At 56.0% G+C, this 22,557-nt stretch overlaps 1 protein-coding gene across 4 annotated transcripts in view; it reads right to left on the bottom strand.

The window, feature by feature from the left end:
* Positions 1-709: 709 nt before the first annotated feature.
* The window catches only part of Rilpl1 (Rab interacting lysosomal protein like 1), a 33,651-nt gene continuing 11,803 nt past the window's right edge, over positions 710-22,557 (bottom strand). Inside the window, exons 3-8 of one of the 4 annotated variants that reach the window (XM_058579791.1) lie at positions 19,155-19,273; positions 18,355-18,576; positions 10,761-10,933; positions 8,988-9,080; positions 3,038-3,061; positions 710-1,200 (exon numbers count right to left, since the gene is read on the bottom strand). In XM_058579791.1, the coding sequence (XP_058435774.1) occupies positions 1,056-1,200; positions 3,038-3,061; positions 8,988-9,080; positions 10,761-10,933; positions 18,355-18,576; positions 19,155-19,273 (776 nt within the window). In that variant the 3' untranslated portion in view covers positions 710-1,055. Of the gene's footprint in view, positions 1,201-3,037; positions 3,062-3,347; positions 3,436-7,216; positions 7,269-8,987; positions 9,081-10,760; positions 10,934-18,354; positions 18,577-19,154; positions 19,274-22,557 lie in introns of all 4 variants that reach the window. The other 3 variants (XM_046446244.2, XM_046446245.2, XM_046446243.2) reach the window with 3 other exon arrangements.

The raw sequence follows: 22,557 nt of genomic DNA, 5'->3' as shown, positions 1-22,557 counted from the left end.
AATGCACAGAATGTGGCCCCACCTGTCAAGATATCCTCGAATGCTCTTAGGAAGTGCTGCCTTTCTGGATCCCTGAACACCTCGTCCTGCACACCAGGTGTTCCACAGGTGGAGAAAAGCCATGTGAGCCAGCCCATCTGCTCAGGGGCAGCCAGGGCAGCTGGCCACTGCAGCTGTGAGCCAGGTGTGCAGTCCCAAGCCACCTGCCCCTTCCCGCCCTCAGCTTTCCTCTGCTACCCCACCTGTCTTCCTGCATCGCCTAGGCTACCACACCCTGCTCCCAGTCTGGAGACATTTGCTTTCTTTGCAGGATGCTAAACACAGTGAACACAGAAGAAAAAAGATGCCATTAAAAGGAAGGGGAAAAAAAAAAAAAACCCGCACACGAGGAGATGTTCTAGCACCTCATCCTTAGCAACTGGTGGGTTAGGACAGCGGGCTCAAGGTGCGTGGCTTTGGATGTGGCCCCATGCTCCTGACTTAGAAGGAGCAACTGGCGGCTCTTGCAAAATTGTCCTGTTGCTTTGTGTCTGAGCTGGGCAGCTCACCCTGGGACATCAGAGGCTGGCTGTCCAGTCAGTATGCTCTCTGCAATCTTTTATCACCACGACAGTCTCATGATAACACGAGCCACCTCTTACTGTCTCCCACAAAAGTGATGATAAATCCTCTACACCTAGAATTTCATATAAGGCAAAGCAAACACCAGTTACAGTGGCAAGTGATGTATTTGGCTTAAAGAAGCTTGTTACTAAGGTTAACACAAAGTCTGGTCTGAGTCCACAGGAATATTAAATATATATCCTAAGGGGTCAAAGTCATCTATTATAAACGGCAAAAGCCCTGGATATAAATAGACATTTCTTTAGGGTTTGGCATCAGTTTTTCAATGTCCACCCCCAAAGCACACAGTTTGTCTGAGGGGTTCATTTTGAGGGCCCGTCTGCACTAGGGTGTAGGCCGGCGGCCCCTGCCTGGGGTTCAGTGGGTTCCCTTCAGTTCGGTAGCCGGTGTGGCCTGCGGACATCTCTGGCCCTCACGTGGAGGGGCGACAGTCACAGGTGCTGCAGGGCTTCCTGTCCTTGCTCTGTGTACCCGTCGTCCCGCTGGGTGTTGGCCCACTGGCCGAAGGACTCGTGGATGTGCATGCTCCTCTGCGTGTTGGCCAGGCGCTTCTTATCTCTGGAGAAGAAGCTAAACCTTTTGGAAGGGAAATGAGAAAGAAATGAGAGCTGGCCCTTTGCCGCACGTGGTCTTTTTTTGTTGGCAATGCCAGGGACACACAGCAAACACGGGGGCAAATCCACGTAAGGAAGAAGTCACAGGGTAGGTCAGGATTCTAGAAAGCAGCAGGGGCGTCTGCATGGCATTCAGCCCCAGGACCTTGGAGGCCGCTTGAGCAAGGCATGCACATGTGAAATGTGTGAGATCCTTCTGGGGACCAGGGGACACTGAGAGCTATGGGAACACATCTTGGTTCTGTTCTTTAGTGCCAGGAGTGGAACCCAGCTCATGCCAGGCAAGCGCTCTGCCCTAAAAGGAGTCCCTGAAGTGTGTGGAATTTAAGGTGATTCTGATGTACACCGCGAAGTGCTCCTAATTGAAGTAGTTATGGGTTTATGAGATGTCCATCGGGAGACTATGGAAATCACACATTGAAAGCCCAGATTTCATGGATTTTACTGCTTAGGATGAGGCTCATGTAGGTATTCAAGAAAAATTAGACCAATAAAATGTGTTAAGTTCATCTTGGCACAGAGTTCTCTGGTTAGAAACACAGTGTGAATACAGTAGGTGAAAGAAATTCGGGAAACATCAGTTTGGACTTTCAAAAATGGGCCCTGGGGATGTGTTGCTATAACCAGCTACAGCACAATAGGTACCACAGGCCCAGGGTCTTCCCCTTGCAGTGCTGGGGATGGAGCCCAGGGCCTGAGCATGCAAGGCATCACAACCTCGGCCCAAGAAGTTTGTCTTTCTTTCTTTCTTTTTCCGCCCCCCAGTACAGGGGATTGATCCAAGGGTGCTTTAAACCAAATTGTATCCCAGTTTTTGTTTTTGTGGTTTTTTTCCTGAGTCAGGGTCTGCCTTCTCCCTAAGTTGCCCAGGTTGGCCTGGAACTTGTGGTCCTCCTGTCTCAGCTTCCTGGGTCACTGAATTACAGGCCTGTGCCACTCTGCCCAGCTCTGGCTGTGACTCCTGCATATGGATCACAGTGAACCTGAGAGACAGAGGCAGAAGAGAGCACAGAGCTCGCGGAGAGGCCTATTAGGTCTGCTTCGAGATCGCATGAACAGCGACTAGGACCCAGGCCGGTGAACCTGGCCCCTTTTGAGGATCCCCAAAGCTCTAAGCTCCTGGGTCTCTATCAATGCTTCAAGCCCTAACGGGATTCCTCCTGTTGCCAGCAAGTTCTTACTCACCTTTCTGAACTCGGTGAGAGAGAATATAACAGCTGTCTTACGTTTCCTGGGGGCAGGAAGAGGACTCAAACCATGGGGACTTCACACCTTCAGAGAAGCTACATTTAGTTCCCACCTAGGTTCGCCCATCCCTTCATTTAGTGCAGTCACCTGTGGGGCTTTGTTTGAACCACGTCCAGGGGAAAATACCTTTACTCGTCTGTGTTCACCAGGCGCTCCGGGCCCCCTCTACCAGGAATCAAGTATTCTTTCATCAGAAAGCTGGGGAACACGAGTGTATCCCCGGACGTTCTCCCTAGCAAACAGGGGCTCCCTTCTCCACAAGGACACATGAGTGTGCGGTCCCACTCCACGGGGGACTGCGGCAATGAGCTGTCGGAAACTCAGCGTGACCCTGTCGTTGGCCTCTGCCGATGGAAGCAAGCAGGAAAGCCGCTCAGCATGGCAAGGTCCCCGCAGCCGCCCCGGCCCCCCTGCTTTCCTTTCTGTCACAAGATCAAACAGCGGCTGCCCGTGGCTCGGTACAACAAAGCGGTTTAGGAAGCGTGGCACCACGAGGAGGGAGAACACAGGTTAGTGGCACTCGGAGATGGCAGTGGGCGGTGCTTACTGACCCGTCAGTCAAAGGACCTTCTTTACTGCATCGTGGGCAAGGTGGTTTTGTGTTTTTTGGTTTTTTTTTTTTTTTTAAGAACAAAAACAGAAAAAGATAAAAAGAATTAAGGGTGATTGAGCCCAGACTCCAGGGCGGCAGCGTGCAGGTGGGGCAAGAGAGCAGTAGCTCGATGGCCACTTCAGATGCCATCGCACAGGTGACGGCCATGCAGCTCAAGTGACCTGAGGACACAGGCTGGCCCCAGCAGTAGCCTCAGCACACCCCCAAGGCACAGGTCAAATGGAACCCCAAACACACACAGTGCCTACAAGGGAAACGAGGCGTCGCACAGGCTGCAGCGTGGGGTCATCTAGAATCAGTCCAGCTGCCACCATGGGCATGATGGCTGTAAAGATCCTGGTCAGAGAAGTACAGACAGACACAGAGAAGATGAACAGGGAGCGACAGCCAGGCCCGGGGCTGCACGCCTCTGTGTCAGGGGTGAACTGTGTCCCCTTCCCACTCCAGGTGTGGACGTCTGTTCCCCAGCACCTCAGAATGTACCCTCATATAGAAACGGGGTCCCTGGTGGATGTCACCAGGTAGGGCGAGGCCGCACTGCAGGAGGACGGGCCCAACCCAAATGTTCTCCTCAAAGGCAGCGACTTGGATGTGAGCCTGAGCAAGGGGCTGTCGTGTGGTCAGGGAGGCCGAGCCCTGGGTGACCACAGGCTGTATATGCCATGGCCGGCCACAGAGGCCAGCAGACCACAGAGGGGAAGGGAGCCTGGACTGTCCTCATGAGCCAGCCTGCTGACACCCTGATCTTGGGCTCTGGCCTGAACACCTGAGAGCCGATCATTTGAGCCCCCCACCCCGTCTGTGGCACTTTGTTACAGCAGCCCAACAAAACATGGTATATGATAGCCTCCAGGGAGGGATAGCAGGCCTGGGCGTGGGGGGAGCCGATGGTGCTTCCAGCCTCCCCCAGCACCGCGAGCTGCAGGCTCCCTGCTCCTAGGCTGGCCGGCAGGATGAGGGCCAAGGCATCTGTGCCACCCTAAGGGGTCTCCTCACCTCACCCGTCTGGGTGGGCCACTGCCACAGCCAATGCTCATCTGTCCCTCAGCTGGGGCACAGAAATGAAGACAACTCCAGGCCTCCAGAGCTTATGGTGAAAAGCTATGATTTTTTTTTTTTTTTCCTTTTTGGGGCAGCCAGGAGCCCAGGTGTGCTCTGTCATTGAAATACTTCCCCAGACCCTTTGTAAAATTTTTGAGACAGGTTGGGTGCAGTGGTGTGTGCCTCTAATCCCAGTGGCTCAGGAGGCTGAGGCAGGAAGATTGTGAATTCGAAGCCAGCCTCAGCAACTGCAGTTCAGAGAGGCCCTACATTCAAAAGGGGCTGGGGATGTGGCTCAGTGGTTAAGCAGCCCTGGATTCAATCCCTGGTACCAAAAAATTTATGTCTCCATATTTTTTGAGACACGGTCTCCCTAAGTTGCTGGGGCTGGCCTCAAGCTTGGATCCTCCTGCCTCAGCTTCAGGAGTCATTGGGATCACAGGTGGGTGCCACCATGCCCAGGGTGATTTTTTTTTTTTTTAAGGTAGCTGAGAAAAGACATAAAAGAGTTCTGTCCAATGCTGTCTGGGGACTCCTCTATGTCTCGATGGGCTTGAAGGCCATCTCTGAGGAGCAGGCAGTTGCAGAATACCTGGATAATTTTTCACAATGACACCAAAAACAGAGGACACCTTTGCCTAAAGAAACACTCCCAATTCTGAGAAGCCAGGCTGCCCAACACAGGTGGCTCTGGGACATACCACTCTGCGCCCCTCTGTGCCAGGGAGCCCCAAGCAGGCACCCCCTGGACACACATGGCAGGTGTCCCTGACACCAGATGGATGTTAGTCTGCCCACCTGGAAATGTTGGGCTCATTTGGGGCCTGGTCAAGGGGCTCTGGTCACCTGAAGGGTCCTGGCTGAGTTCCTGTCTGTATGGCTGCTGGGACCGCTACCTGGAGCCCCTGTCTGCAGTATCCCAGGCACTGCCCTGCAGAAGCCTCCACCTCTAGAGGGAGGTGTCTTGGACATAGTGTGGCTGGTTTTAACTGCTTTCCACCCCCACCCCCCAGATAATTCTGGAAGACTCAAACCAAATGCAGCTCTAAGGGTGGCATTTAGGCGGTACAATGGGCGGCTGAGAAGCAGCTATTTCTGGCTGGAACGAGGAGGGGTGGCGGGTGGGAGGACAGGGACAGAATGCACTGCTTCCCCTCCTGTTTAAGACTGTGTGGCCACCTGCTCCCAGGCCGGCCCTTCCGCTCCATAGGGCCAGTTCTGAGCCCTCACTTCCCCGGGGTCCCCATGTGGCTGCTGCACCCTGCTCCAGGGCAGCCTGAGGCCTACCCCAGTGAAGAGCAGCTCTGTGCCTGGGGCAGGAACCAGAGGCTGGGACCACACCAAGGGGGCGCTGCTGCCACGCTCTCTGGGGCTGAGTCTGAAGTCACCAGGGCTCCCCCGTGACCTTCCTGACCAGTGCCAACGTCCCCTCCAGCCAGTGGCTGCTCAGTCACAAGCTCTTCTTGGACCATCTTCAGGCATGCTGTTGACTGGCAGCAGAGTTTCTGGTTCCCCTATTATGTTCAGCCCAGAAATGTCCGAGTCTGACATCTCTGACTCATGGCATATTTGAGATAAGGGACCTGGGCAGGCAGCCCACAGCTGGATGTGGGAGGGGTTTGCATAGACAAAAGCCAGGGGTTCAGCAGCCGGACTCCAAGCCTCGGTGGTAACATGATCTAATGGACTTCCACACCTTCCCTGGGCCTTGCCTTCCTCATCTGAGAAATGGGTAGAACTGTCCCGGCTCTGGGCCTCTGGCAGGGTGGAGGCTACTTTAGTTCAAGTGGTCTTAGCTGGTGAGGTCTCATAGCCTTCCCGGTGGTCATTACTCAACAGCTGGGAGTGAAAGGTGGGGAACACTGGGCCAGGGGCACTAGACTGGGCTGGAACCCAGCTGTGAAGTCCACTCAACAGCTGCAGGACTACAGCAAGGCAAGGACAGCAGAGTAGCCAGGCCCAGATGAGTATAGAGGGGGAGGTAAAGGCCATCGGCTAAGAACCATCTTAAGAACTGCTGTTCCCATGGGCTGGGGATGTGGCTCAAGCGGTAGCGCGCTCGCCTGGCATGCGTGTGGCCCGGGTTCGATCCTCAGCACCACATACAAACAAAGATGTTGTGTCCGCCGGAAACTAAAAAAAAATAAATAAATATTTAAAAAAAAAAAAAAAAAAAAAAAAAAAAGAACTGCTGTTCCCCGGGCCAGGGAAGATCCCTCCCTGCCCCAGGCTCCTCCCAACCTCTGGGCTCACAGGCCGCAGCTCTCGGTCCCCTGAGGAGGACAAAGGCTACCAGTGTCTTGGCTGGGCTGGTCAAAAGCCTTTTGTGCCAGCTGGCTCCCCCAGTGACCCCCAGAAGGCAGGGGCTGCTATGGGACTGGCCACCTGCACCCCACGGTGCGAGGTTGTTCCTCTCTGTCTTCTCTTGAGCTCCCAATTCCAGCTGCCTCCCCAGGCAGCTCACAGCACCAGAGGATAAGCTAAAGGGACAGGGGCTCCAAGGGATGAAGCCACGTGGAAGGGAAGGACAGCCAGGCAGCCTGGTCAGGCGCGGGTAGAAGAGCTAATGGAAAGAGGGTTCATGGGTGATTCTGATAACTCAAGATTTCATCTAGTTTGAGGTTGGCAAAAGTCAACTCTTCATTACCTGTTGGGAGGGGTGGGGGTGTGCTCAGAATTCCTTCAGCTGGAAGGAATTCTGAGACTTGTGGGCCAGAGGCTCCCCAGAGGCAGTGCACAGGCCCTGGAGATGGTGGAGAGGTCTGATCCTTAAAGACCTGGGATGAATGACGGAAGGATGCAGAACCCGGTCTCCCCTCCCTCAGCCTAGGCATCGATGGGGCTCCTGAACCGTCTGGCAAAGTCCCTAGGGGATACCCAGAAGCTGTGGCCACTGAAGCACATAGGATAGGCTCTGCCTGTCCTCACTCGAGTGGGGCTGGCACGGGCACCAGAGCTTAAGCCAAGACTTATAAGAACCCCTGCCAGCAGCAAGAGTTCTCCTGGCACCAAGAACACAGAACCAAGACTGAAGGCCTCCCGGTGCCCAAGGAGAAGCCACAGCGGACAGTCGTACCTCTGTCTAGCACTCTGATCCTGTTGGGGACCCGGTTCTTCCCAATCTTGGTCTACACAAACAGAATGGAGTTAAAGCTACTCTATGCTTCAGGGAGGAGAAGGGAGTGCAGACCTGGCAATCCATGTGCTGCCCTGTGATTGGTTTAGGGATGATCATGTGACCAGCCAGAGCCAATGAGGCTTGGTTCTGTGATTTCTGTGGAACTTCTGGGAAGAGAATCTGAACCGATGGCTGCTACCTTGCCTTCTGGGGGAGCCCAGAGAGAGGAGGCTAAGTCAAAGGCGTGGATCCAGCTGAGCCTGAAGCTGGAGCAAGCCGGGAAATTGTGGTTACTTAGTCAAATTCTTTTTCTTCAGTTACTTGAATTTCAGTTATAAATATGGAAGATCACAAATTATCAAATGGTCAGAACAGTTGGGGAATTCAGAGGAAGATTTTCTGGTTCCATGCTTCATTCCTAGGAAATATTGATCTGTAACCAGAACTAGGAACCACACCACCTCTTAATCCAGCAGGGATCTAGGGCCAAGCTAATAAGCTACATGTAGCTGGGAAGAAGGGAGCCGGTGTTAACCCAGATACCCCAGGAAGCCATCCCCCACTCCCATGCCCACCAGGGCCTGGAACTTGAACAGGGCACTGTGTTCTAGGCAGACGTCCAGCTGTCACAAACCCGCACACGCCCTGCATTAGGTCAACCCACCAGCTAAGAACCAGCCAAGAACTCCCCAGGTGACTGGAGCGTGAAGGAGGAGACACATGCCGATGCTGGGCTTCCTCTCTGCACATCCAACCACCTGCCTTCTCAAAACTACTGCTGGGGCTCAGGGACAGAGCTGAGGCCTCTCCTGCCGGAGGAAGAGCAGGAAGGCCCAGGCCCAGGAAGGCCCTCTAGGGGGAGAGGGCCAGGTTGGGGTTCAAACCCCAGCTCTGCCTCTTATCAGCCACAAAACCCTAAGCAGGGGCCTCAGTTTCCTTAGCCACAAAATGGGCAGGATAGTGCTCTACCTCCCAGCCTACAGCGAGGTCTCTGAGGCCCCTACAAGACAGCCGGCATAGGCCATTCTACAGACCTCTAGCTCCAGGGCCTCAGGGGTCCACAAACCTCCTGAAATGGCATACAACATTTCACGTCTGTCTTTCCCAAGGGAAAGATCCGTCAGCTTTCATCAGAATCTCAAATGGACCCTGCGATGCCAAGAACCATCTAAGTGGCCTCAAGTCTAGCTGAGGGCAGGGACAGGTTGCTCTCTTTTTTATGTATCTCCCAAACAACCAGGGCCTGACTCTGCATGTATTTGGCACCACTGAATACCTAGTGGAGGGACAGGGCTAAATGGATGAGACATTGCTGAAATGCATGGTCAGGGTACACCAGGCCCCACAGACGCCTCACAGCCAGGGTCAAGCCCTTGAGATGCTCCAGCCCCCACCCCCGGCCTATTCTCTGGTCTTGAAGGCTGAGCCACATCCCGCCCCATCTGACACACTCAGGCAAGTGCCTGAGCTTCAGCCTCAGGCCCAAGCCTCCCCAAGACCTGATGCTGCCCGACCTCTCTGCCCAGAGACCCCCAAGGGAGCTCAGCGTCCAGGCAGGGAGAGGAACCCGAGATTGGGAGCCGGACCAGGGGTTAAGCACATGTCAGCAAGATGTGGTTATTGACATGCCCGGCCCCAGAGCAGTGCCTGAGGGTGGGAGTCCAGGTACCCATGGACCTCATGGCCAGCAATGTGCAGAGAGCCCCACGTGCCCAGGGGTGTCACTTACAGTCTCCTGATGCCAGATTCCGGCTGGGGGGACATTCTCGGGTGTGCGATGGGTGGAGGTGGGGGTATCCGATTCTCCTCTTCCATTTCTTCACTGGAAAGAGTTGAGAGGTACGAGATCAATGAGTCAAGAATTCTGGCAGAAGTAGAATATTCCAGAAGTTCCTGTGTGACAGTCTTGAGAGGGCACACATTTTGGGGGGCAGGGAGTGAGAATAAGGAATTTCGGGAAAGGATCTTGCCTCCCAATTTTCAATTTCCCGGGACTCTAGCCAAACAGAACTGCTCCCTGTTCCCTGTCCTTACAAAAACCGTGCTACGCCTCTGGGTTTCTTCCACCCGAGGCTAGCGGTCCACACCTTGGAAGTCCCAGACCTGGAATTACCCTACCTGCAAGGCAGGCCCAGTCCAAATGCCGCCTCCACGAAGCCTTCCAGTCTCACCCAGATGATCCCACCCATCTCTGAACCCACAGCGCAGTCATAAATCTCCCAGTATTAGCTTATATTTTATTTTTTAAATAACTTTATTTATTTATATGTGATGCTGAGGATTGAACACAGTGCCTCCCACGTGCCAGGCAAGCGCTCTACCACTGAGCCACAATCCCAGCCCATCTGTTCTTCCTTCTGGCTTTCCCACCAACAGATATGTGTTATGCACCTACTGTGTGCTAAGCTCCATTCTAAATGCTGGGAACTGGGAACACAGCCAGGGGCAAGACCAACCAGGCCTCTGGTCCACCTGGTTAAGTAGCTAATAGTCTACCACGGGAAACAAGCACATTAAAGAACAGGAACATGGGGGGGAAGGGCCGTGAAGCAAGAAGAATTGGGCAAGGCGTGAGCGCACCAGGCTGCTCCGTGGTTTTATCAATGCCAGGGACTGAACCAGGGCACTCCACCACTTTTCTTTTTTTATGTTGAGACGGGCCCTCGCTAAGTTGCTGAGGCTGGCTTCAAACTTACAATCTTCCTGTCTCAGCTTCCAGGGTTGCTGGGACTCCAGGCATGTGTTACTGCACCCAGGAGGGCTCTCCCTTGGACAGGGGGTGAGGAGGAGGTGACACTTGACTGATCTCTGGATAATGAGAAGTCAACCATGGGGAAAGCCAAGTGAATCCCTTCCTAACAGCAAGAGCAGCACATTCAAATATCCTGAGGTAGGAACAAGTAAGGTGGGATTTTTTTTCTTTTTTCTAGTGCTTGGAGGAATCAATCCAGGGCTTGCACATGCGAGGCAGGTGTTCTACCACCGAGCTCCATCCCCAGCCCACAGCCTGGTGTATTTTGAGTAACAAAAAAGCAGAGCAGTGTATATGAAGCTCTGAGGGGGATGGTCCCAGACGGAGACTCAAGCCAGGTGCAGCACAAAAGCCAAGAATACGTCTTTCTTTCTTTTTTTTTTGGTAACTCATTTGGTGGCAACAGCCGAAATGTACGGCTATGAGGCTGCTTGTGTTTTTTTTTTTTTATGAATGCTCTTATGTTGGCTGCAAAAATATTAAGTAAGGTGCATGGTTTTGGGGTGCTACCCCAGGTCTCGCTGCCGTGTTCCTCCTAACAGCAGAAAAGCTGTGAATGAGCCAGTGCTCGGGCCGAGCTGCACAGAGGATGAGCTTGTGCGTAAGGTCCTGGGCCAGAGAGGGGTTCCTGGAAGACACAGACGGATGCCGTCCCCTAGAGGCAACTGCACCGGAACTCCAGCAACTCCAGAAAAGAGGCGCTGGGGCTGTCCAGGCCAGGTCAGCCCTGCAGTTCTCAGGGACACTCACCTCTTGTAGTAGGCCAGCTCCTCCTGCAACAAGAAGACCTTGGACTTGAGCTCGTTCCTTTCGTGCAGCACATCCCGCAGCTCCTGCAGTGTGAACCGGGGGCGGTTGGGGTCCTTGAGATCCATGGCCATCTTCTCCGTATCTGAGACACACTCATCCCCGCCCGGCTCTGTCTGGAGGAGGAGAGAGGCTCATGAATTCCTGGCAGCCGCCACCAGCGCCCACTCTGCATCCTGATGCAGCTTGAAGTTCCCACCTCCTGGGTAGGAGCAGCTTGCCAAGGGCGCTATTTTAAGCCCCCGAGGGCGGCCTCTACTCCCATTCTGTATGGTCTCCCCTGGAGATGGAAGCTGAAGGCCACCTGTTCATTGTGCCCCCTCAGTAGCCAACTTGCATCCCTGCGCCTCCCCACTCAGGGTTCTGTTATAAAGAATGTTTGAGAAGCCCCCGCCTCCAACACTGCCACCCTCCTGCATCTGCCAGTGCTTCCCTTCCAGGTTCTCCACTCACACCCCACTAAGACCTTTGCTGATATGGCCAACTTGGTGGTTATCGCGGCCTACGCCTCCTTCCATTCATTTCTCCCTCTGCCACAGGGCCTCGGCAGTTTGCCCCAGCAGGGGTGCACACGTGGGCATTTCTCTTCCACAAAGGCACACGTGGATCCCAGTGTTTTGCTAAGTCGCTATCCTGGGTCAGACCCTGTCCTCCCACCTTCTTCCAGAGCAAGGGGCCTTTTTCCTTCAAATCATAGTAAAATATACACGACATAAATTTTACCATTCACCCCCCCTTTTTTTTTGCAGTGCTGGGGACCAAACTTGGTCTTGCACACACTAGACACCCCCAGCTCCATTTTACCTTTTTTTCTTTCTTTTTTTGTGCCCGTGGGAATTGAGTCCAGGGGCACTTAAACACTGAGCCACATCCCAGCCCTTTTTATCTTTATTTAGAGACAGGGTCTCACTGAGTTGCTTAGAGCCTCACTAAGTTGCTGAGGCTGGCTTGGAACACAAATCCTGCCTTAGCCTCCTGAGCCACTGGGATTATAGGCATGTGCCACTGCACCCAGCCCGTTATCTCTCTCTCTTTTTTTTGTGTGTGTGGTGTTGAGGATTGAACCCAGGGCCTTGTGCATGCGAGGCAAGCCTATACCAACTGAGCTATGTCCCCAGCCTTCCATGTTATCTTTCTTAAAGTATTCTTTTTTTTTTTTTTAAAGATAGAGTGAGAGAGGGAGGGAGAGAGAGAGAGAGAATTTTTAATACTTATTTTTTAGTTTTCGGTGGACACAACATCTTTGTTTTGTATGTGGTGCTGAGGATCGAACCCGGGCCGCACGCATGCCAGGAGAGCACGCTACCGCTTGAGCCACATCCCCAGCCCCTTAAAGTATTCTTAAGTAGCTTTCACCTACAACTCTCACCTCTAATCCCAGAACATTCTCCTTGCCCCAAAAGGAAGCCCCACACTCATTAAACAATCACTGCCATTCCTCCATCACTCAAGCCCCAGTGGCCACCAGCCGGCTTCCTGCCTCTGGCTGTGCCTGTTCTGGATGCTACTCGGGAGGCCAAGGCAGGAGGATTCTAAGTTTGAGGCCAGCCCAGGGCCACTTAGCAAGACTGTCTCAAAATGAAAAAGGCTGGGGACAGAGCTCAGGGCTACAGTGCTCATGCAAAGAGTATGGGTTCAGTCCAGAGCGGAAACCAGCTCAGTTCCCCTCTGTTTGTGGGTGATACTCCTTTGTGGGCATAGACCACACTCTGTCCAGTTGAGGGGCGCTGGGCTGTTTCCACCTCATGGCTACTGGGAATGGTGATATTAACATACTTCATGTCCAAGTACCTGTCTGAACTGCCATTTCCCCTCTTTTGGATACACACCTAGGTGTGAACTGCTGGATCTTCTGTGACCCTATGTCTAACTGAGCTGGGTTTTCTATGCCAACCTGTCCTCTGCAGTGGCTGCCGACTTCACATTCCTATCAGCAAAGCACAAGGTTCCAGTCTTTCCACATTCTGGCCAACTCTTGTTAATTCCTGTGTGGGTGTAAGTAGGGATCCCCAGTCCTTTTTATTTTGAGACAGAGTCTCACTAAGTTGCTGAGGCTGGCCTCAAACTTGTGATCCTCCTGCCTCAGCCTCCCCAGTTGCTGGGATTACAGGCGTGTGTCACTGCACCCAGCCATTTTCCATTTGGGAGGTATTGCGAGCTGTTCCCAAGTCACCTAGCCAATCTACAGGTGGACTATCCTGTCCAGGTGGTGAAGTATCTGACAGTCTTACACCTCCAGTGTTCCACAGTCCCTCAGAAGAAATGGACAAAGGCCGGGACATCAGTGGAGACCCTGGAACAGGGAAAGGGGGATGCACACAGTCAGCCCACCCACCCACTCCAAAAGGAACTCCACAGCAGCCCAGGAAAAAGGGACTCGAGCCAGGGCGGTGGCACAGGGCCGAGAGGCCAAGGACTCCTGAAGGCTGAGCTGCAATGCTTCACATCCCGGCTGTTTTGGGAAAGGACACCTGAAAGGAGACACCACCCACGGGGCAGCTCAGATTACAGAGGAGCCACAGGCGGGTGCTGGGGGGAGGGGTTCTGACCATACCAGCCTCAGAATGGGGTGGGTGGGCAGCAGGGAGGCACCTCCAGCACAGGAAACCCTAACCCAACACATGTGCCCCCAAACCCCAGCAAATGGGCCTCTTCCCACCTGAGAGCTAGCAGGGCAAACTCCCAGGAGTCCACGCCCCAGAGGGTCCCCAGGGTCTGCTGGTGCGACAGGTTCAGGTGGGCTGTGTTGGCAGGAGCCTCCAGGGCTACTCTCACACCACCACAGCCACGTACTCAGACAGCACCCTCCTGAAGGACACCTTCAGCAAGTGACTGCCACCCACGGGCTCCTGCCCTGCCTGGGCTCCCCACGGAGTCAACCTGGTCTGGCATTCATCCAGCCCTGACTGAGCACTAACTCTGTGTCTTGGTGTCACTGAGCTCAGTCCTGGGGACAGGTGCAGGCAGACACACAGAAACCGACCAGGTGACACAATAAAAGAGGAACGGAGACACCAAACTCCAACTGGCAATGATCCGGGAAGATTCTAGGCTGGAGGTGGTCTCTGTGCGTGGGGTCCTGACAAATGTGAGGAGTTTGTCATGGACTCTGCGCATCAGGGCATGGACCAGAGATCTCAAACCGGGGGCCTCCAGACCCCCACTGCTTGGTGGGGCTCTCGCTGTATTCTAGGACGATCGAGCCAGTTACCAAAGGTGAAGGGTCAGGAGATTGCACGCTGAAGTCGGGGTTTGGGACTTCCTTTTAGAAAAAGCATCCGAGGACCCGGCCACCCTGGCTCAGCTGCCCAGAGCCACCCTGGACTGGTGAGGAGCAGCGGCTGACCCTTAGCCTCCCTTTTTCCTTTGCAGCGTGGACACTGCGCCAAGGCTCCAGCTCCTCCCTCCCCAGGAGACATAGGGCCTGCCCTGTCTCTGGAGGCCCATGGGGCAGGGACAGAGCCTTTCGAGGGACTGTCCACTCCCCAGCACCCAGGAGGGCTTCGTGCAAGCCACCAGCTCCTCACCGGCCTTCATTTCCCTTAGCACTGATGACCAGGTCCCCGCTACACATGCCAGGGGCACAGAGGGTCTGAGCTCACCGCAGCACAGAAGGCAGTTTTGAGGGGATGAGGCCCTGACCCCCCGAATGTCAAGGGGATCCCCAGCCAGGTGCACAGGCCCTGGCTTGGGCACCGAGGTGGCCAGCGCGGGGGAGGCAGGCCTGGGGCTCCGCTTTTCCAGAGGCCCAGGTGGTGACCCCAGCACCGTGGGCAGCCCTGTCCTGACCAGAGCCTGAGAGGCTCTTCCCACGATGGCAATCGGGCTAGCCCGCGCCCTTCTAGGCTTATCCCACGAGGCACCACAGAGGTGGCTCTGCTTATCTTGGATAAGCCAGGCCTCTGCCTTGTTCACGGGTCCCTGGAGGCTCTCTGGGTACAGCTAGAGGGATAGAGACACCTAGAGGCTTCAGCTGCTTTACAGGGAGGCCCAGGGGACGGCTGGCCAGCGGGGCCTGTCCAGGGGCCTCCAGGAGGCAGCACCTTGGATTAGGGCCTCCGTTCAGAGGCCTGGCCTCCCAGGAGTGTTCCCGCTGCCAGGCTGCGGAGGTGCCCATGAACGTACTTCAGAGCAGTCCCTGGCCCAGCAGAGGGGACGATGGTGCTCTGGTCACACTCTGGACCCCTGTGCCTTCCAGGCTAGACCCCTTCAAACCCTGTTTCGCACACCAGCCACCAGGCCCTGTTTTTAGAGAGGACAGTTAGCAATCAAAACTGGTAGGTGGCGAATCCGAGAGGGCAGGGTGGACTTGCGTCTCCTGTGGAGCTGTCCTGTGGGACCTCTGCAAGGAGCCCACCTCCGCTCTCAAGGACACCTCTGAGGAAGCTGGATTCCGCCCACAGGAGATGCCAGCACAGGGTTGGAGGCAGAGGGGCAGGGCCTGCTGCTCCTGGGGTCTCCTCTCTGGGTGACAGAAACAGCCCAGAGCTATTGTCCACACTGTGCAGTGAGCCATTAACACCCACAGGACTGTCACCTGAGTCCAGGCACCGGCTCTGCCACAAGCCACACACCAGTCTTAAATTTTACTTATTTATTATTCTTCCTATTTTGCAGTTCTGAGGACTGAACCCAGGAGGGCTCTACCACTGAGCTACACCCCCAGCCGTTTTTATTTTGTTATTTTGAGACAGTGTCTCAAAGTTGCTGAGGGCCTCACTAAGTCACTGAGGCTGACCTCAAACTTGCAATCCTCCTGCCTCAGCCTCTTGGCTAGTGGGATTACAGACATGCCGCAGCCGGCTGAACTGGATACCTTAGACGGCTGAACTGTGCGGCGGGCGCACGGTCACACCTCAGCAAGGAGGATGTGAAAACACGCAGTGGGGCGAGTCGCCTGCAGCTCACACTGAGTAGCATTGAGGCAGCTTCGAGGGGATCATGGGAATTGGGGAAAACCAGAAGAGTCCTGGCTCTGGGATCCCCCACAGCGCCCACCTCCCACCCCAGATGTGCTCCAGGATGGGCCCCACCCCAGTCACATGCCGCTTTCTCCAGCCGGCTCACGCAGTCCCCCTGCCTGCTACAGCCTGCCCCACATTCCACTGGAAACCCACCCACCCCATGAGGCCAGAACCCTGGGGAGGCGCCCTAGGCCCAGTGCTGCCCTGAGGCCGCTGCCCTCCCCTGCCTCCCCACTTCCTGCGCCACCATCTTCCCTCCCCGCTGCTGGGGTGAGCCTACTGGATCCCATCCGGGTCACTCTGCTCATCTGTCCATGGAGGACGCTGGCCACTGACCACCCTAGAGAGGCCACACAGAGCCGGCGGTGAGGCCACGGAGCCCTGGGCTCCTGCAACGACTGACAACTTCAACACAGCAGAGCTCCCAGGGACAAGGGTCGGAGCTGGAGTGAATGCTACAGCCTGCTGCTGTCCCTGCCCCCCACTCCCCACCCCTCGGCTGCCAGAAAGGGAAGCCAAAACCAGCAGGCACTGGGAGGTGTAGAATGTCCCTGTCCTATCCTCCTCGCCAGAGATCTGGGGCGGGGCCAGGAGCCTCGTGGCTGTGGCCCGGGTGGTGTCCTCGGGACACGGTTTGGACCAGGACCGCCTGGCCAGGAGACAGGCCTGAGCTCTGAGGGACCCACAGTGGGCAGGGCCACCCAGAGCGTGGCCTGTGGCCCTGTCCCGGCGCTGGCTTCCTTCCCTTCATCGCTGTCACAGCTCGAGCTCGTCCTGCTCTCACCTTCTGCCCGCCCGGATCACGGCCACCATTTAATTTAGATTTATGTCACATTTAGCTAAAAGCAGGAGCCCTAACCTGTTTCTTTACAGACTTCCCTGAAGCCTGTGTGTAGTGGCCACACCTGCACTCTCAGCTATTCAGGAGGTTGGGGCAAGAGGACCACAAGCTTGAAGCCAGCCTGGCAAGTTAGCAAGACTCTGTCTCTAAACAAAAAGGGCTGGGACGTGGGGTGGAGCTTGGTGGCCTAGCGAGCACAAGGCCCTGGGACCACAGATCAGGAACCTGCCCCAGGCACAGGCTACTCAATGGCTGCCCTGGGTCTCGACCCCCCTGACCCAGCCCACTGTGGCCAGGTGCCTGGGTGTGACTGCAAACCCTGAGCAGCAACAAACCTCTGCAGGAGGGGAGGGCAGCTCCACTCCCCGGTTCACTCTGCTCTTCTCAAGCAGCAAACCACCTCCCGCACTTCCCGCGGTAGACCTTGGCACGGGCTCTGGCCTCCAGCTTGAGGAGGCTCCTCACGAAGCCCCCAGAACCACCCGCGGTCAGCTGTCCTGTCCTGTGCTCCTGGCACACCCTGGGGCTCACTGTGTGCTGGACATGCTAGTGCCCACCTCACCTGGGCCTACCTGACAGTCCCCTCCACGCACTCAGGGCGCAGCGTAGGCACATGTGGTCTGCCTCTCCATTTCTGCCCCAGGACCTGCTCAGGATGTGGGGGAGGTCATGATCTCGGGCCACCCTTAGCCACCTGGGGACCAACCTGCTGAAAGCCAGTTCTGAGAGGTGCTCTAAGTGCTTCCTAGAGCTCCCAGGCCTGGGGTGTGACCTCCATGCCACACCCTCCAATTCCCTGTCCTCCTTCCTGTCTTACTCCCCTAACGGGATCACATCCAGCCAAGTCCTGCGCCCAAGCTGTGCTGTGAGGGACCCCAGCTAAGACACCCCTCACCACTGGGAGTCCTCTCCCCAGCCCAGGTGGCTGCTGGGGCCCCGCCTGGCCCCACAGGCCTCTCCGACCTCATTCAGCCAACCTCCCTCAGCCTCCCTGTCTCTCCCACCCTGCACACCACCCACCCTAGCCTGCCTTTTTTTTGGTAAAGGATGGAGCTCAGGGGCACTCAACCAACCACTGAGCCACGTCCCCAGCCCTGTTTTGTATTTTATTTAGAGACAGGGTCTCACTGAGTTGCTTAGGGCCTAAGTTTCTGAGGCTGGCTTTGAACTCATGGTCCTCCTGTCTCAGCCTCCCCAGTCACTGGGATCACAGGCCCTGGCTTCGGGCTCTAGGGCTGAGTCCTCCTGAATGGACAGGCCCATTAGTCCACTGAAGGATCACACTGCTATGAACATCTGTGAGCGGGTCTCCATGTGGACGCTCATTTGCAGCTCTCCAGGTGTGTCTGGAAGGCATTGCTGGGTCACATGGTGTATGACCCTGGCCAATGTCTGTCTCCCCTGCTCAACTGTGGGCTCCACGAGGACAGGGACAGGGTCTGTGTTTGGCCTATGTGTCCTCCCTCGTGTCTGCCACATGGATGCCAATTATTTGAATGAACAAGCAAGGCAGGTGCCTGGTGACCACCACTGACCTGAACACCCTGGGCTGGAATGCTGGGAGTTCTAGGCCCAGCTCTGCCTCTGTTCTGCTGTGTGTCTTCAGGCCAGTAGCTGGTTCTCTCTGTTCCTCCCATTGTCTTAAGTACAATGAAGAAAACAAGGCAACTCTGCCTGCCTCCAGCAGCTCAGACTCACCCTCCCGTACACCTCCGCACCAGCTTCTGCTTACCTCTGGCTCCTCCTCCCCGTTCTGGCTGAACTCTCCCTGTAGCCTTTCTCGAAGCTTCCCAAGTTCTGCCCTTAGGCTGCCCATCTCCTGCTCCTTAGTCTGCAGATCTGCCTCCAGCTCCACCTTCTGTTCGATCAAGGCCTTCCCCTGGGCCTCCACCACGGTGACCCGGTGTCGGAGGTCGTGGTTGATCTTCATCAGCCGAGTCTGCTGCTGTTGTAGCTGTAGAAAGAGGGAGATCATTGTGTAGGGCTGCCAGGTACGGTGGCTCAGGATGGACACTGCATGGGGGCAAATCTCCTTCAGGTACACCAGGCATATTACAGATCTTTACTTGCTTGGAAGTTGTTCATGTTCTTATGACTCTGTTGACAGCAGAGATGGGCATTAGTACACTTACTGAAGTCACTTTATGGCAGATGGAAGCCAAGTGTCTTGTTAGAATCAATGCATCACAACAATTTCCCAGCAGATGGAAATAACAGGCCTCAATAAAGCGGCATCATTTTTGATTCAGGCAGAGACACTGCAGGTTTCTGGGGCAGCATGGGGCCTGTGGGGCCTGGCCTCACAGGGGAACAGAGCGGTGGGCTGGAGGAAGCCCCAGGGTCACAGCAAAGGGGACTCCTGCGCCTGCAGTGGAGACTCTGCTGAGGCTCCTCCGCCAGCCCTGATTCGAGGACGAGCCTCCGAGGATGCCCACCCTTCGGAGCCCAGAGAACGAGATGAGAAGCTCCCGAGTGGAGCGTCCAGTCTCTGGCTGGAGCCAGCACTCGGGAGGAGGTCTGCCCGCCACTCACAGCCTCCACGTCCTCGTTCTTGAGGCCCAGCTCCCTGTCCTTGGCCCGGATCTCGTCACGCTGCTTGTCCACCACCTCCTTCAGCTTCTTCATCACCTGCCGCTCCCGCTCCGACATGCCTGGTGGGGACACCAGCCCGTGACTCCACCTGCCCCCTTGGGTGGCCGCCCAGCAGCTCCTCCACCCAGACCCGGCCTCCCCCAGCCTCACACCAGCTGCAGCCGACCGCCAACATCTGCTCTGTCCCCACCCCTCCCAGCCCATCCGCCTCAGGGCCTTTGCCCTCCTGTCCCCTCTGCCCAGAACTCCCGACCTCCCCTGCAGCCTCCAGGTGGGCCTCCATCCAGCCACCTCTGCACACAGGCTCCCTCCCTGACCCCTGCCAAGCCACCACCACCCCCGCAGTCCCCCCTTCTCTCGCTTCACCTTTCAGCACTTTTTACAACTCCCCTAATTCTGTCACTGAAGGGAGGGTGGCAGAGCAGAGACCCCCCAGGCCCTGGCTCCAGGGCTGGCCGTCCTACCTGATGGACGTGTGGCTCTGGGCTCTGCTCTTTAAGCCTCAGTTTCCTTATCTATAAAGTGGGGAGGTGGCTGTACCTCCCCCAGGGCTGCTGAGAGGCTGGACCAAGTGACACCAAGGACCTGCATCATCTGCCGCCTGGCACCAGTGGGAGGTCAGGGGCTGCCACCCAGGGCTGGCTTCCTCGCAGTCCATTCACCCCCACCCTGCCCCAGTCCCAGGCAGACCATGGGCCACAGGAGGACAAGGCTTCAGCTGACCCCTCCCTGTCACACTGCCCAGGCCTCCACGGTGCCTGCAGATAGCAGGTGCCCATCAAGCTACATGGTGAGTTTGCTGAACGGTAAGGACAGGGGCTGTATGAGTTTCCTGCAGCTGCTGTAACAAATGATCTGCAAACTTGGTAGCTCGGTCCCATCCAGGTCTTCCCACTGACCTCCTCTCTCCCAGCAGGGATATTCCCCAGCAGGTTTCACCCACAACAATGACCATCCTCCCAGGTGTATGTATTACAGTGTGTGACACCCGGTCACCAGACTAGGTGGGTCAGGTTCTGTCCCACAGAGCCCAGGATTGCAAAGAGTGACATTCCTGAAGGGGAGCCGTCTTGCCATTCCAGGCTTCACATGGGGTCTGCACTCAAGGCTGCCAGGGAATGGGGGCAGATTCCTCCTCCAGGATCCCAAAATGCAACTTCTTCCTGAGAGGCCCGGGAAGGATACCTGGACCTTACTGGCCTCATTTTGCAGGTATGGAAAACTGAGGCCCAAGGTTCAGGGTTGCTCAGCCAGGAACTTGCAGAGTTGGCACTCAAACCCTGGTCTTCTTGTCCTCGCCCAGACTCAGAGGCTCCCGTGAGGTCAGCAGACCGTGTCACCAGGGCCAGACGCCAGTCCACTCTCCCAGACAAGACCACCTGCTGGGAGTGGCGCTCAGCTTTCTGTACATGCACACACGCACACCAGATGTCCATCCTTCAACTACTCACTGAGCACCTGCTGCGTACGTGATACTGAGCTAGTCAAGGGGACACCACGGTCGACAGTGAGACTGGGCTTTGCTCTCACGGGCTTCCAGATATCAGGCAGACAAGAACAAGTAACACAGAGACCCAGCGTGGACTGTGGGTGTGGGAAGCCGCCTCTGGGGCCAGGCACATTTATACTGAGCCCAGAGGACAGCAAAGAAAGAGGCCAGGTGATGAGGCTATGTCCCCGGCAGGCACCAGCAGGTGGGCAGGCCCAGGACTGGAAGTGGTACCCGGAGTCCAAGGGCAGCACCAGGCTGCAAAGTAGAGGCCACCAGGAGATGCAGGCTTGAGCCAGAACAAGCCCAGACCAGAGGCCAGAGGGCCAGGGCAGTGGGCCGGGCCAAGGAGGCCAGGAGGGGACAGTCAGGGAGGAAAGACCCCAAGGGCAGGGACTGGGAGGCCCCAAGGTGCAGAAAGCTCAGCTGGACCCTGAGGTTGCTCCGTGCATGGGCTGCGGACTTGAGAGTGCCCTCAACACCTCTGAGGTTCCCTAAGGGTTCCTCCACTCGCCACGTCCCTAACAATGTACAAGAAAGTCATGGGGAGCGCCCAGCACGCATCTCAGCACATGCCCGGGTTACACAAGGCAGGTGCACCCTGGACCCCGCCCCGCAGGTGAGCATGCGTAGGTCAGCAGGCGCTCGGCTGACGGACAGTGTACCTGAGCGCAGTAGGCTGCAGACAGACAGGCAGACTTGTGAGTGAAGATGGCAAGTGACGACCTGACCGCGCAGAATAAGACCTGCTCAGAAGATGTCTCGGCAGCTTTGTTCACAGTAGCCCAAATCTAGATGTAACTGAAGCCCCAGCGATGGTGGGGTGCGTGGGTTAGCTGTGGCCTCAGGCACGGCAGCCTGCAATCCCAGCAACTCCGGAGGCTGAGGCAGGAGGCCCTCACTTCCCAGCCATGGGAAGGCTGCAGCCAGGCCCCCAGCACCACGCCAGAAGCCACCTTTGATGTGGGGACGAGGAGGATGGCCTTTGCCTGTTCCTGATCTATGAGCTTGTGGGGATGGTACTGGTGCTTGGATCTCCCAGGGACAGCAGGACAGCTGTGAGGTGTGACACATGTTCCAGGGTCCCCAGGGACCAGGCCACCCTCCAGGGTCTCTGCCTGCGTTGACACTACTGCAACCACACTGCCTTCCCACTCTCAAGGTCTTAGGGCCCGAGCTCCTCTGTAAATATCCTGGGTAGAACAGGGTCCCCCAGTCATGCCACCTGGAACCTCAGCATGTGGCCTTACTTGGAAATAGGGGGCTGGCAATGTGGCTCAGTGGTAGAGCGCCTACCTAGCATGCATGCTGGGTTCATCCCCAGCACCCCAAAAAGAAAAGAAAGAAAAAAAAAAAAAGAAATAGAATCTCTGGAGATGCAGTTAGCTAAGAGGAACTCATGGTAGATGAGGGGAGGTGGACCCTAAACCCAGTGACTGATGTCCTTAAAAGAGAAAGGGGTGGACATCAGACAGACCCAGAGGAGGCGGCCACAGGAGCAGGAGGCAGAGATTCCAGTGACAATGCTACAGGGCAAGAGGCCTGAGGTGAGCTGAAAGGGGCCAAAAGGTGCTATGGTTTGGATTTGAGGTGTCCCCAAAACACTCCTGTGTGTCAGAGGTGACATCATTGGGTTAAGAGAGCTTCACCTATTGGGCATGATGGCGCACACCTATAATCCCAGCAACTTAAGGCTAAGGCAGGAAGATCCCAAGTTCAAAGCCAGACTCAGCAATATAGTGAGACCCTAAGCAAGTCTGTGAGGCGCCGTCTCAAAATAACAAGATGAAAAGAGCTGGGGATGGGGCTCGTGGTTGAGCACCCTGGGTTCAACCCCAGGAGCCTCCCATCCAC

Source organism: Marmota monax, unplaced genomic scaffold, assembly GCF_021218885.2.
Source record: "Marmota monax isolate L192 unplaced genomic scaffold, Marmota_monax_Labrador192_F-V1.1 WCK01_AAM20220418_F8-fsc00092, whole genome shotgun sequence".
Classification (NCBI taxonomy): domain Eukaryota; kingdom Metazoa; phylum Chordata; class Mammalia; order Rodentia; family Sciuridae; genus Marmota; species Marmota monax.
The sequence above is the reverse complement of the archived record's forward strand: the minus strand, read 5'-3'. Positions and strand labels throughout refer to the sequence as shown.